At 39.9% G+C, this 15,083-nt stretch overlaps 1 protein-coding gene across 1 annotated transcript; it reads right to left on the bottom strand.

Annotated features, from left to right (window-relative positions):
- Positions 1 to 278: 278 nt before the first annotated feature.
- On the bottom strand, positions 279 to 14,495 carry LOC141431342 (gustatory receptor for sugar taste 43a-like). Its single transcript, XM_074092492.1, has 11 exons — positions 14,358 to 14,495; positions 9,062 to 9,180; positions 7,143 to 7,257; positions 6,360 to 6,553; positions 4,780 to 4,927; positions 4,372 to 4,527; positions 3,196 to 3,345; positions 2,796 to 2,981; positions 1,915 to 2,024; positions 1,495 to 1,656; positions 279 to 963 (listed from the first exon to the last, which is right to left on the bottom strand). The coding sequence occupies exons 1-11, from the start codon at positions 14,431 to 14,433 to the stop codon at positions 901 to 903; spliced, it is 1,479 nt and encodes a 492-aa protein (XP_073948593.1). The 5' UTR covers positions 14,434 to 14,495; the 3' UTR covers positions 279 to 900.
- Between the last annotated feature and the right edge of the window lie 588 nt (positions 14,496 to 15,083).

Genomic DNA, 15,083 nt, shown 5'->3' with positions numbered 1-15,083 from the left:
TTTTCACTTGAAAAATCTTCGTCAAAATCTGACGTTAATTCTTTATTGAAACATGTGTACATAATCTGTAGTAGTGTAGTAGGTGGAAAATTTTATATTTTAAAAATCGATTAATGCGCGGATGAATAAGCGATTTTTATTTACTTTTCTTAAAATTAAAAAATAGTTGCTGCTTTTATAATTAAATAAACAGTATTTGGAATGAAATCAAGTATTGTAAATAATAAAACAGAAAAAAATACTTTGATCTATTCGATTAATAAATTAATCGATTTACTGAACAGATTAATTATTTTGCAATAGGTTCTAAGTTTTTCACACTATTGAGTTCTCGGATAAATGGCGTCATTGTTTACACATTTCATAAATTAGATCGTAATACAATATAGAGTATAACTGACTCACAAGTTGAAAATAGATGCTAAAACAAAAGAACTCGAATCCTATTAATGCTGCTTAGTGCTGCTGCTTCAAGTAGCGTAGTAGAAACAAGCAACCTGAGTTATGTATGCATAGGAAAAATTCGTGTCTAAATTCCTGTCCAGCGGTGGTGTAGGGGTTATAGCATGCAGCACGGATTGCTGAGGACCTGGGTTCGATTCCCAGCGCTGATCTCTTTTTCTGGTTATTCTGGGCTAATTACTGTTACGAAACACTGGTCAATAGTTTTATTAACTGAGATGGGTAAATAAGTTTTAATTGTCTCCAGTAATGTCCTGTGTTCCTGGTGTATGAATGATCTACATACGTACTGTAATTACATTAGTTTTCTTGAATGGGGACCAAACAATTTATAGTTGTCATACTCTCAAGTAGTAGAAGAAGCTAGCCTTTGCGTTTGTGTATTTAATTCAGATTTTTTGCCCCCCGGCTCACATTTCACTGTTATAGTTGATTCTTTTAAGTGTCATATCTTTGGAACTGTATGAGGATCACCAAGTATGTTGTCACAGCTCCAATTACCTGCAATGGAAGATAATATATAATCGACCATCAGTTCGGGCTTCTTTGCAGTCATAATTCAAGAACAGTAAAGCACTGTTGTTGAATTTTCCTGGCCTCCTTCTTCTTTAGTTAGTTACTTTTAGAACCAATTGACTAAGCAATGTTAAGGTTGCAAGTTTCTTATACCCCGAGGTCGTATTGCCAGACGTTTCTGACACATAAGTAGCAAGTGGACTGTCATGCATGCACTTGTCAGCGATGGAGCTGGATGGATCAGCTACAAGGTTTTTATTCCCTGATATAAATCATCAACCAGACACTTTAGACCGTTTTGCATGGTCTAGGGTTAAATAGTGACAGTTAACAATTAACTGACTGAGGAGTTAAGTACTTATCTGAGGTCCACGCAAGCCCGTCTTACAGAAGCGACAAGTGATCTTATCTGTCTAGTGCGCACATTCCATGCGGCAAATATGCACGGAACGCACCATCAGCTACCGCGAGAGCAGTGACACCGACTTCTTATATCCTGGTACACTACCCACTTACAGAAGCTACAAGTGGCCTGTCGAGCGTGCACATGCCGAGTGGTGAGTAGGTCACGGAACGCAGCATCAGCTGTCGCGAGAACAGCTCCAGTCGGGAGGGCAGCGCTCCTCCGGATGGCGCATACGTCATCAGTTGACAGACTAACTCCTCTGTCTTTTTGCCCTAATATACATAAAGAAAGCAAGTCAATTTTCAGCATTCTTGTGGCCTACCCAATTAACCCCCTGTTTCACCATCCATTGATGGAATTTATTTGACGGATAAATGTGATGCTGGCTCTGTTTGTTTTGTTCGAATAGACGGAGACCGGCATCACATTTTATCCGTCAAATATTAAGGGTGGTGAAACAGCCCCTTAGATAATAACAAATGCGAAAGTTTCCACTCGTAGCATGCGGTTCAGTTTCCTAGTTTACTCACCTCAGTAACTGTGTAGTGACAGGGTTCCACCACGACAAACATTCGTAGCATGTGTGTGACGCACCACAAAAACTGCAGCACCAGAAAATGAATACGATTTGTAGATACAACTGAAATAAAAACAATAATTTGAGCATTTCTAAAAAAGTTTGAACATTTGATTTGCGACTCCGATTTGGGTAAAAATTTGCAGCTAGATAGAGTGAACGATACTGAGTTTAAATAACATAGTCTCCCGATTCCCGAAATGTCCCAATTAATTTGTATGGAAAGTTCCTTTTTTGTTACCGCAAATCCATAGTTTTGGTAACAAAAAAGGAAATTTCCATACAGTACCAATTGCAAATTTTTTTCCAAATCGGAGTCGCAAATCAAATGTCTTTTTTTAGAAATGCTCATTTAGTAAATTTTAGTCAGATTGGATCACTCAGTCTATTCTGGACTATGAGATCATTATTTGATTACCAGAGTAGCATGACACGATTGATACCTATATACTCATCGACATTTACTCATTAGCAAGATGCAAGACAATGCGGTGACTCGCACCGAAAGAGCTCAAAGTACGGCAAATCAAGCTGCACCGCTTACCTGAACTACCAGGGCAGCATGAAGTAACACGTACTATCTATGATGGCGAAATATGACAAGACAAAACAAGAGTAGACAAAAGAGCCAACATGTTCGGTAGGATATGGGTAGGATGTAGCTATGGCCGTACCTGCTGATCAACTAAATACCCATCATCATCAGCTTAACTTAATACGTCCAACTGCAGGGCACAGGCTATTATTTATAATGGGAGGGCTCGGGCCATAGTTCTGACGCGTAGCCAGTGCGGCGGATTAGGAACTACCAGGGCAACATAACTCTTCACGTACTTATCTCCATGATAAGGAAGTACGGCGTGACAATCAGGTGCAGCAGCGTGGACAGGAGGATCACAATGAGCGGTAGGCCGTAGCTCCGGTCGATCCTTTGCACCACCTCACAAAGTGCACCGTGCAGCGCTGCGAGCCGCCGTATAGCCTCGCACGGCGGCACTATCAGTCGGGGCTCGCCGTTTACTGAAAATATAGAATTATGATCATGCCGGGGTTGTGCCGGGGCCAAACATCGCGCAGATGCGAAAAAGACGTCGACTCATCGGCAGGCGTATCTGCTTGGACGAAGTCTCGGGCAAACTCAAATAGGCTAATTAACAATTAGCGATGCCTACTGTCCTCAATGCAGCAAGTCGTCATTCAATGGCAAGGTACCAGGATCGCATAACCAACGCACCAGTCTTCCTTATAATGATAGGGTGGTCAAGCTGCGCGCCGTGCAGGGAGTCGACCAGTAGACTGACGTTGCTGGCGGAGCGGCGCGTCTCGGCCGGCGCCACACGGATCGCGAACATGTTCACAGGCGTCGGTTGCTCCAGCTTTTCCACTGGAAATTAGTGGTAAATAACGACAAAACTTGTTTAAAATAGGTTATCGATAGGTACCACCGATCAATTGACGTACTTTTCATGGGTTGTCAAAAAGCGATTCCCCATAGATCCGTTTCAATAAAAGTGTACCCTTATTTTAGTAGATTAGATACATAGTTTCACAACCAACAGGTTTAGGTCATAGCTTCAATACTATCAATAATACATGTACATAAATAAAGGCGAACTTATGATGATGCTCTAGGAATCGCTACCGGTCAACCTTTGAGTGGATGAGAGGAGTTTTTATTTAGGCGTCAACAAATAGTGGAAATTCAGGAGACAGAAATAGCGAAAGCAAGCTACAATACAAATATACTTTATTGAATACCACAAATCGATACAGTGAAATACAAAAGGAAAAAAAACAAATTAGACAATAGGCTATGCGGTCTTATCGTTTCAAAACGATTTCTTCCTGACCCCGTTTTATATGGAAAAAAATACAAAGAGGCTAAAATAAAGACAACAAATACATACCTACTTACTATACCTACTCTAAATAAAAATATGATAATCGTTGTCAAAAACTTAAGGAGTTAGCGTGAACCTCGATCATCTTCGTAAAGACTTCTCTGAATGACTCCACGGAGTACGATTGCCAGAGGCATAGTATCAATATTATCGAGTCATTATCGATATTATCGAGTGATATTTATTGTTGTTATCGATTGTCAATTGATCGATATTTGACCATCGAACGCTAATACTATTTAGAGTACGGACATTATAACCACAAAGTATAACCTTATATGGCATGGCTTCGTGTCTCGCGGTGAGCGCGATAGTATGGTTGCTACACGATAATCAATCGATCGATATTCGATCACTACCTGGAGTATCAGGACATCATAACTATAAATTGTACGCACACGGCACGGCGATGTGTCGATGAGCGCGAGGCGTCGTTGCTGATAATCAATCGATCGATATTCGACTATATCGGGAGTACCAGGGCATCATAACCACAAAGTGTAACTCACACGACACTGAAACGTGTTTCGCGGTGAGGGCGATGGCGTCGTTGACGGCTTGGAAGCGCGTGCGCACAGACAGCGCCGTGAATGCAAACTGCAGCTCTAGTACCATCACCACGTACCACAGCAAGTAGAAGGCGATATAGTTTGTCACTACGTCCCCTGAAACCAGAATTAATAATGGTTTGATGTAAATGTAACGGAAATGAAACCAATATTTAAGGTTTTTTTTTCTTATTACTACCTAAACAGAATTTTAAAGTAAGTTATCAACGATTAACCTGTCCTCTCCCAGAGGCACATATTTGTGCCCAAAATCCTTCGATCCTGTTATCCTGGGAGATGACAGATTAAGCCAAAGTTGCACCCGTGTGAAGCTGGGGCGAATCGCTAGTACAGTTTATACTCGCTTACATTGTCTATCAAGCTTTTTAGCTTGTAGCGCGTAGAAGCAAAAGTCATCGGCTATCAGAACCGTGAAGAAGATAAGTATTGCCAGGAGCACTGCTATCAGCTTGCGTTCCGTGACGATAGAGTATTGAGCCCCGATGCTGTTGTCTACCTGAAATGTCAGTAAAACTCTTATTCATTTCTGCTCTCCTGGTACTGGTTTCCATTCCCGATGAAAAGCACATTTATGTGACTTTGAAATGCAGCTTACGGGTCCATATCGGCTCGCATATGTAATGATAGTCCAAATGTAATGTTTGTCAGAATGATCGTTTGTCATAACTCTTTTTTTCTCTGAATCCAATAATTGTTCAGAATTGTTATAAAACAAACCTAACCTAATGTATAGTTTTCTATAAGAGGACCATTTAAAAATTGGTTTAGTGGGAAAAAATTATGACAAACGATGATTCGGACAAAAATTACGGTATGACTTGCGAAGACTATTGGAACTTTGGCGCTCCCGCAGCTTACTTCAGTCTGAAATTTACTATTACAACAACAAAGTAGCCAAATAAAACGCATTTAATTATTTTCAATGCAAACGTTTTTCGAACGCGAACGCTTCCCACTTAAATGTTTACCCAGGAATTAATTATTCTGCTTTTGACTCCCGCTCCTTGCTCAAGAGTTATTTTTAGGCGGGGTAAAATACATATTTCTAAAATTTTCCAGCTTAAAAATAGGCCCCGTATTCATGGTAAACATTTGTTGAGCAGCATTGTTGAATCAACATGTTGCTGAGTTGCTGGAAACATGTTGCGCGCAACACTTCGTGTTTCAGAGTTGCTCACTGCGTGTTCCCGTGTTGTCGCTTTGTGACCAAAAACATCAGTTGAGCAGCTACCTAATGTTGACGTGCGTGGACAGGTTTTCAACTTTTCTAGAAACATGGCCGTAGTGATACGGGACTTTATTGTAAATACTTTCGATGATACCATTTATAATTTACCTAGTTTTTATACAAGTTTGACACACTGCCGTGCTCAAGCTAAAAGGCGGCTAAGTGACAAAATCAAGTTTTGAGATAGAGTCGAAAATTGGTCGAAAAGCGCAGTAAGTAATTATTTTAAATCGATGGTAGTTGATATCTATAATTCATAGATTTACCTAGCATCTATAAATAACCGATATAAACTTGCATTGATTTATAAAAAAACACCGCGTTTTTCGACCATCTCCAAAGAACCCCGGACCTAAAGCACCTACCATGGAAAATGTGGAATTGTGGTATATCCTGAGATTTTGATAAGTTATAGATTTCAAAGTCCTGAACAAAGCTCTCTTAGAGTGCTCTGTTTCTGAATCCCTTTCAGAGTTTAGTTTAGTTTTTTAGAGACTTTTGTTCAGGACTGAAATCTATAACAATATCAAAATCTGAGGATATTTAATTGAAACCACATTTTTCATACTTTAGGTCCGGGGTCCTTTGATTTTTTCACTTAGCCGCCTTTTAGCTTGAGGACGGCAGCCAGTGAGCGAGTTTTGGAGCATATTTCAGCAACTAGTACCAGGGGATCATAATGTAGTAAGGCGTTACTCACCGAAGCTACGCTGTCCATGAATTTGAGCATGTTCCTCATTCTCCTAGGGGCACCGTACACGCCCGCGCCGGCCGTAGCCACAACGACTAGGACATCACAGGTTGAGACGACCTGGGACATCCGTGACGTCATCCTTACTGAGAGCTCTACTCCCACATTGATTTCCGATACGAGACCGAAAATTGTACATATTACTGAAAACCACACAAAATGCCAATTCATTCGCTCATCCATAAGGATTTATAAACATTACACCCCCTAACAGATAAGTAATCTAATTGTTTAATGATATTAGAAATACAGGACTATTAGATATACGATATACGTAATGTCATTACATAATTATACAATTTGCAGGTAATAGGACCTTGTGCAAGGTCCGCCCGGATTGCTACCACCATCTTGCTCGCTAATCCTGCCGTGAAGCAGCAGTGCTTGCACTGTTGTGTTTCGGCGTGGAGAGTAAGACAGCCGGTGAAATTACTGGCACTTGAGGTATCCCATCTTAGGCCTCTAGGTTGGCAACACATCTTCAATACCCCTGGTGTTGCAGATGATTATGGGCGGTGGTGATCTCTTACCATCAGGAGACCCACTGGCTCGTTTTCCATCCCAGGCCAGTCGAATAAAAAGAATAAAAAAAATGCGTTTGACGCACATCAATTTGCATCAGATAATTTAAATACCAAACCTTGTCTTACGCGGTATCAGCGGCATGTAGCGGCAAACGTTATGTTTGGTAATTAGATTGCATGGATTGTGATTGGCTAGAGAGTGGCTTACCTAAAACTGTGACTAGAATGTAGCTATATATACACATGGCACTAGATATAGTGACTGTGAAGCCGCTCGGGCGAGACTCGAACCTTAGTGGCGCTAACCCGAAGAAACTTGATAACTGAAAACAAGGAAAGACAAGGTTACAGCTCATTAGCCCTTTCGAACCCAGCCGATACGATTGTGCGGGTTAATTACATTTGAATTTGAATTTGACATGGATAGTACATAACAAGGTCCACTGTCATACCTCTTACATTTAAATTTTGAACATCTTTTCATCATTTCATTGCTGGGTTCGAAGGGCTATAGCCACCCGGCACCCGACCAGCACCGCCTCGACTTTCGGCGTCCACTTGTTGTCGACAGGTGGTCCACGCGCGGACGGACGTTGACAACGAGTGGACCTCGGGCGGTCCACGAATTTCCGAGTAGGGGGTATGAAGAGCGGGTGGCGGGGGGTGGAGAGCGCCGCATCGCAAGCGTGCGGGCAGCGAGTGGTCCACCCGCCGTCCGCGCGTGGCAAACTCGCGAGTGAGGCGATCCGGTGACGCTATACGGATTTGACGTAGTGAGCGCATGCCCATACAATAGTACATTGTGTCGTAAGGGCGGTAAATAAGGAATTACGAACGAGAGTCTATTAGACTTTAATGAGTTGATGTTCGTAATTCTAGTACCGCCCGTGCGCCATACAACGTTTTTCATAAAATTTGTGAGTAAAATATTATATTTCTAAAAGAAAAAATGATGATGATGATGATGATGTCCTCCATGTCGTGTCCGACAAAGGCGAACCTTAAGAAAAGAAAAAAATATAATTGTTCCAAATATTGGCGATACCTTAGGCTGCGCTCTTGGCAGCGCCGCCCTCCCCCTCCCCCTCCCGCAGCATGCGCCGCAACGTGCGTGTGCGTGTGGTCCTGCAGCAGCGCGCGCAGCAGTATCAGTACGCACATTGACCGGTCGGCTCATTTACCGACCTTGAGATTCATGACAACAAAATTTGTACGCGCAATGACTCATTTACCGACCACGGGTTTCATGACAAGCACATTAAGGTCGAGGGTTTTATTTGGGGGGTTGCAACCAAGGTAGCCTGCATGTTACGACACTGTTTACGAGCAAGTGTGATGAAAATTCATATGATGAATAGAATACTAAGTGCTCGAGGCGAGGCGGTGCTGGTTGGGTGCCGGGTGGCTGTATTGAGCTGTGACCTTTATGGACTTATATCACACACGTCTTATTCAGCCTGCAAAGCAGTGAGTACAGTCGCCAGCACCAATAATGTGATACAAGAAAGCGTGCATAAATATTATATGATACGACTCTCTTGCAGGGCCGGTAAGACGTGTCAAATATGTTTGGACGCTTCGCTGTGGCTGTGGCAGATATTAACCTGCATAACATTGGTTGCCGTCCTTTACTTTGGATAGACGTCTGTACCCTTAGTGTAAGTTTTCGGTTACAAAATACGTCTTGATAGCGTTCGCGTTAAAATCTCAATTTGTATGGAATTACGAACATCGCAAACGTTCCGCTAGAGGCGCTGTTAGTGTTTGCATACAAATTGAGATTTTAACGCGAACGCGATCGGGACGTATTTTGTAACCGAAAACTTACACTAAGGGCACTGATTTCACTGTTAATAGATTGAAAATTAGAAAGAAAGAAAGGTTTATTTTGGCTTCATAAGTACCACCTAAAACTAAAACTAAAACTAGCACTAAAACTATGTTACTTGGTGACAAGGCAGAAATTAAAAATTAAATTAAATTAGGAAATTAGGGACTGTTCCACCGCTCATTGATAAATTTTACATGAAAGTAATCTGTGATGCCGTCTCTATTTGTTTTATCCGAATAAACAGAAACGGCATCACGTTATCTGTTAAGTAATCAATGAGTGGGGCTAAAGCGTACCCTCAGTATGAAGGCGTGCGCGCCCCCCACCACGCAGTGCGCGGGGCCGTCCTGCTTGCTGTCGGCCGCGGGCTGCGCCGGCGCCACTGCGCCTCCATCTTTCGCCGCTGCCTCTATACCTAAAACATAGTATGACCACAGATTACATAATAGTACTCGTATAGGTAGTGCTACGAGACAACACAGCTACAACACGTCGTGTAATGAAAGTAGGATTTTGACATTTATTTAATTTATTCTTCCTTTGTCTGATCAGTTATTTTTGTAGCTGTGTGTGTAATCATTCACTTCAACTCTCGTGGCACTACCTATACTACGTATCAGATTTAGATAGAGCTCTCTCACACTAGCTTTTGAGCATGCATATCCTCTTGTCAGTGCTTGCGCTGCGTTAACGCAACTTTCAGGCAACGTCAGCGGTATTTTTTAAGCGTCAGCTCAGCGTCTTATTAACGCCCACACAGCGTCAACTCAACGTTCACGCAGCGACGCCGCAACGTCAGTAGCTTTTGACGAACTTCAGTAAATTTCTTCTTAACGCATTTACTACTACTTATGTACATTTACTATGTAAAATATGGAATATGTATAATGCTATGTATAACATGATAGTGATTTGATTTAAAACTACCTCAGATTTCATCTACTATTATATAGGGTCAACAAATATAACAAATATAAAAACGTTTAAAACCAGTCAAATTAACGTCTTATTATAAAATTTAATTTATGTAACTGTAAACAATTACTCTTCTCAACTGCGACCTTATGATAGCTACGACTATGCCACAAATGTGTGTTCATGCAGCTCCTCCACCTCAACATTGTACGAAAACACACTAAGCATACAAACCCAACTATCACCTCCACCACATTACCCTAACGCATTTCGAACTCAACCAAAATTCACCTTCAAAGCAAACGTTCACCATGCTACCAGATGTTAGACTCAAATCAGCCGGGCTACTACGAAACTCGAAAATCGAAGTTCGTATCGTACCGTCCCTCTCGCTCTCGTATTAAATAGTATAAGTGTCACAGGGACCGCACGACACGAACTTCGAGTTTCGTAGTAGACCTGCAGAGGCTGTATAAGCCTAAAGTTTCTGACGCTCACGATCGCAATCAAACGTCAGTTTTTGTATGCGAAATATGTCATTTGATTGCGATTGCGAACGTCAGAAACGTTAGGCAATACGGCCTCAGGTCCGATATTGTTTATATGATATAAAGCTTCGCAAAGTAACGCCTGATTCAATAAATTATTTAATTTGTTGCCTTTTTCATCTAATTTCGCTCCATCCTCGGGTGAACCTGTCCGAACGATCCATCACCGACACGTTAAACAAGTTTAATTGCTCTCCTATAACTGGTCTCAGGAGAGAAATCAATCATTAGATCAATGACAGGACACTTCATACTTTCATACACACTTACACACAAACACAACTCGTACAATATACAGTGTAACATTCATATCAGTCAGTATGGGAAAGTCTGAAACTATAAGAAATACGAAGAGCTGTTCTTAGAAACCATGTCATAGATTTTAGTAACAAGACAAACGGAATTCATATGTTTAAAGAAAACTTTTACTCAGCTCGGGAATCGAACCCTGACGTTTTGAAAAATAAAACTTATATTATTATAGAATATGAAATACAATGCATTTTATTCATTCTAAATATCGCGTTTCATTTATTGCTTATGACCTACACTACCGATATCCAAATAGAAATAATATATTATTGTTAATATTTTTTAAAACGACCGGGTTGGATTTCCGAACTGATTCAAAGTTTTTTTTTAATGTATGAATGCTGTTTTTTGTTACTAAAATCGATGACATGGTTTCTAAGAACAGATCTTCGTATGTCTTACAGTTTCAGACTTTCCCCTGTACTGTACACCCTGTATATACTGAGCGGAAAAAAATCTGGCCCTCAAATATATACAATAATACAGGTATAGGTTATTTTTTATGTATATAGAATGGGCCTAATTTGCCTGAGTACATTTTCATAATGTCGTCTGCGTAGGTACTAGTCAAAAATGCACTTTATGAAATTTTGCCGATTTTTCTAAATACCTACGTGATTTTGCGATGAGTTAATGTATAGTATATATATATATATAAAAGATACTTAACACTACACTCATTAGATCACTCTTGAAATGTTCTAATGAGTGAGCTAAGTTTTTGCATAAATTAAAATTGACTGGGTCAAAATATGATTAACCAATCATTGGAGTCTTTTTGCATTTTTTATTTCAACTCTAAATTTGTTCATTTTACGGGTATCCCGTGAAATCATATCGAAAATACAAACTGAGACATCGATGCACAGAAAAACCAGAAAAAGAGACCAGCACTGGGAATCGAACCCAGGTCCTCAGCAATCCGTGCTATAACCCCTATACCACTACTGGACAGGAAACTAGACACGAAAAAAAAATGACATGGGCCCAAAATGTTCTTCGATTACGTTACGATTACAAGATTACGATTACTAAGGTTACAGACCCTATTTTGCGCTTAAATACAAAATTATGAATTTGATAAATCTTCATTATTCACATAGTTTACCCCCAAAGCGTCGAAATAACATATTGAAAATGCAGCTTTACATCACATTTTGCAATTTTAGCTTTTTTTTTGTATAACACCTATTGGTCTGTGTTCACGGTCATGTTACACGAAACGTGCATAAAAACAAAAACTTGTTTTTCGTAGAGCGGAAATCTTATCTACCAGGTTAACAGTAATTCGCGGGGGTTTATTAGTGCTGCTATCGGCATCGGCAGCTAATAATGTTACCATCCTAGGCTCACCTTTGAAGCGCCGACACAAACATTCCACTTTATATGCCTGTCGTCATGTTATCGAGTATGTAAATTGGCAGTCGACGAGTAAATGTTATTTGGAAATATACCTACTTATGTACTCTTTAAGTCAGGTCCACACCAACTGAACGTAATCACGCAAAAAACTGGAAGGAGATCGCACAAGTAAGCCGCCTTGGCGTCAAATCGAATCTAAGGCCAAGAAACACTTCGAGTCGCTGAGCCAGCAGAGTAAGTAAAAGTACTCCAACTAATATCAGATTAATTAACAGGTTTAAATATTACTTCATGTAAGTATGACGAACTTCCTTTGTGAAAACGTCAATATTCAACGCTTACTTCCTCAACCTCGTATCTACCCGAATTGTAATGTATACAACAAATCAACACTATCGTACTCAACATAAAGATGATTTCTAAAGCAATTTAATGCGGCGAGATACGAGGTTGTGAAAGTAAGCGGTCGATATGTATTTTTCAAGGGGGCGCCCGTTCACGATAACGTTCGAATTTCAAAAACTCTTTCCAGCCAAGAGGATAAAAAGCGACTTTCCACGCAGATTTCTAAGGATAAAGAAAGCTTTTTCGAGCTCGTGAGGTGAAAAAGAACTTTTCGATCTACGCTACGCTACGTGGCGCTCCGCGAGTTCTCAGCATACCTCGGCAACCATCAGTCGCGAGTTACAAACTTACGGACTCACGCGCATTTATGTCAACGATATAAACAGCATTGTTCGGTGAACGGATGTTTAAATTCATCTAATATAATTATAATCAAAACTATTGTTATATAATATAATATAATTCTCTATCTCAAACTCAAATTCAACGATAAAGCTTTTCGCACATCCCAGAAGAGGCGCAAATACTTCTCCGTAGCTAATTTGTAGGTAACAAATATACGTAGTGATGAAGCCAAATAAAACCGTTTAAAATATAATACGTTTTTTGGTTTATCAAACCAAACGCGTAAAATGCGTTTATTTTTGTTAAACACTACTAAGTCCATTTAAATCTCTCCTAATATTTTCCCTACTTTAAATTTCATGTGAACTTATCAAATCAAATACATAACTGAAGAGCAGGGATGTTACGCAGCTTCCGTTTGGTTTTACACATCCGTTTCGGTTCCGGTTACGTTAGTTTTGAAACAGAAGTTATATCGAATGTCAATGCTTAGCGCGGCGGCCAAACTTGAACGGTATAGATCAGAAACATACAGGTTTATACCAGTCATTCGCTCATCGCCCCGCTTGCCACATGCTACACTAACATCTCGTCCACTTATCACTCAAGCTCCGGTTCTGGTTCCGGTTCCGTTTTCGGTTCCGATTCCGTTTCTGGTTCCGTTTCTGGTTCCGATAAAACCACATCCGTTACCTCCCTGCTGAAGAGTGATAATTAAGTAAGTAGTAAAGTAGGCAGCCCTATCGCGCGTTTGTGTACCGAGCCGGCGTAGGTAATTATATCAAGGACGCTGCCGAGACGGAATACTGCTCCTTTTTTTATACTGTGGTTATTCAATTACCTGGTTTTCTAAGTAATGCTGATCAATTCGAAAAACAAACACTTTGGCTCCACACTAATTTTGACCCTGCCAGTTTAGACGGAAGTGATATCCATTACAAGGGGGCTCATCAAAAACGAATTAAGTATCTAGTGGTGGGCTACCGTAATGTGTCCCTAGTTAATTTCTTTCACCGTTAAAGACACTTCTTGTGCCGAATCCTTGACCTTTAGCACAGAGTAAAAAAAAAATCTTGTGAGAAATGTCTTTAAAAAAATCGGTCGCATTAGTTGCGTGAAAGATAGATAAATAAAAAACTTTAGTCACCACAAACATACACGTCTTTATACAATGATGAATTAACAAAAAATAAGTTATAACTTAAAACCTAACATGCGAGAAATCCCAGAAATAAAATAAAGAATAAAAAAATTATATATGAAAAAAATTACAAAAAAAAGTAAATAATTTTGAATTTAATAGAGCCATGTGACGTTGTGGAGAATAGGCGCTGACTCAGCATATACTGCAGCTACGAGTAGCATGATATTAGTAGGTATATAAGTTGAATATGTCTCGCCATGTATAAGATCTCTTAAAACAGCCAATGTGACTGAAATTCTTATAGGACACTTTTTATAGACACCAGCAATTTTCTTTTAGTGCATTATGTGCTGAAGGTCTATCACTTCTCGGTGACGAACATTACTATAAAAACTGGTACACAACACTGAGCATAATATGCTGTGTGTAACTGATTCGTATTTTTTCTCAGTAATACCTCTATAAACTGAAAAAAAAATTAAGGACCGCATCACAGCGAGGTGACTTTTACTTTGTTTCAAAAATACAATTTCGAGAAAGTACAACATTATTTAAAAAAAATCTAAGTAAAAAAACCTAACACTAAAGGTGACTTTTACTTGTTTAGTAGAAAATACTCACCATTCCACCTTTGCGTATACAAAGGCGACACTTTCAACACATTACTAGATACTTGCAAATCGTAAGTCCACAACATTTTGAGAGATTATAATTTACTATTACATGTCCAACTTCTTGCCTCCACCGCACCGCGGTGCGTCCGGGCTGAACTCACTTTACTTATTGTTTTATGGAGGCACAAAATTGTAACTGTTTTGTACTAGATAAGTAGTCAGGCTACTTTTATTTATGCAGTATGGTTCCGTAGCAAACTTGTTATTCCGAGTACCAATATGTTTAAAAATCCTTGCTGTACACTACAAATAGGTAAATGAAACAAATTGTATTAAATAGAGTCGGGTAGGTATACCTATTGCTTAAAGCACTGTTTTGTTTCCACTATTTTGACTCTTAATCTCACTCTATTTGGGGCCTTAGTGATTGCTCCTCTCATATACTCAAAGGTTGGTTGGTAGGGATAAGTCCGTCTTTGTACAAGTAAGTTTGTCTATTGTATTTTGTTTATTTTCTTTTGTACCTACAATAAAGAGTTTACATACTTACAATACATACTTTCAATAGCAACAATCTTTAGTATTAGTCAGGTCCACACCCACTGAACGTGAACGGTCCACACCAACTGAACGGTATTCTGCCAAACTTTTGGCAAACCAGCAGTCTATGGACTAACTTTACCTACAATCTAAAAATCGTACAATACCGTACGGATATTGTATAATAAATTGT

Source organism: Choristoneura fumiferana, chromosome 9, assembly GCF_025370935.1.
Source record: "Choristoneura fumiferana chromosome 9, NRCan_CFum_1, whole genome shotgun sequence".
Lineage (NCBI taxonomy): Eukaryota > Metazoa > Arthropoda > Insecta > Lepidoptera > Tortricidae > Choristoneura > Choristoneura fumiferana.
Note: the sequence above shows the minus strand (reverse complement) of the source record. Positions and strands in the feature narration are given on the sequence as shown.

Excerpts from the sequence above, each read along its gene's own strand:
- LOC141431342 (XM_074092492.1), bottom strand. The coding sequence starts at position 14,433 with ATGTTGTGGACTTACGATTTGCAAGTATCTAGTAATGTGTTGAAAGTG. Across the intron at positions 4,928-6,359 it reads TCATGGACAGCGTAGCTTCG|GTAGACAACAGCATCGGGGC; the intron begins GTGAGTAACGCC and ends CTGACATTTCAG. Across the intron at positions 1,657-1,914 it reads GTCACTACACAGTTACTGAG|GGCAAAAAGACAGAGGAGTT; the intron begins GTGAGTAAACTA and ends TATGTATATTAG.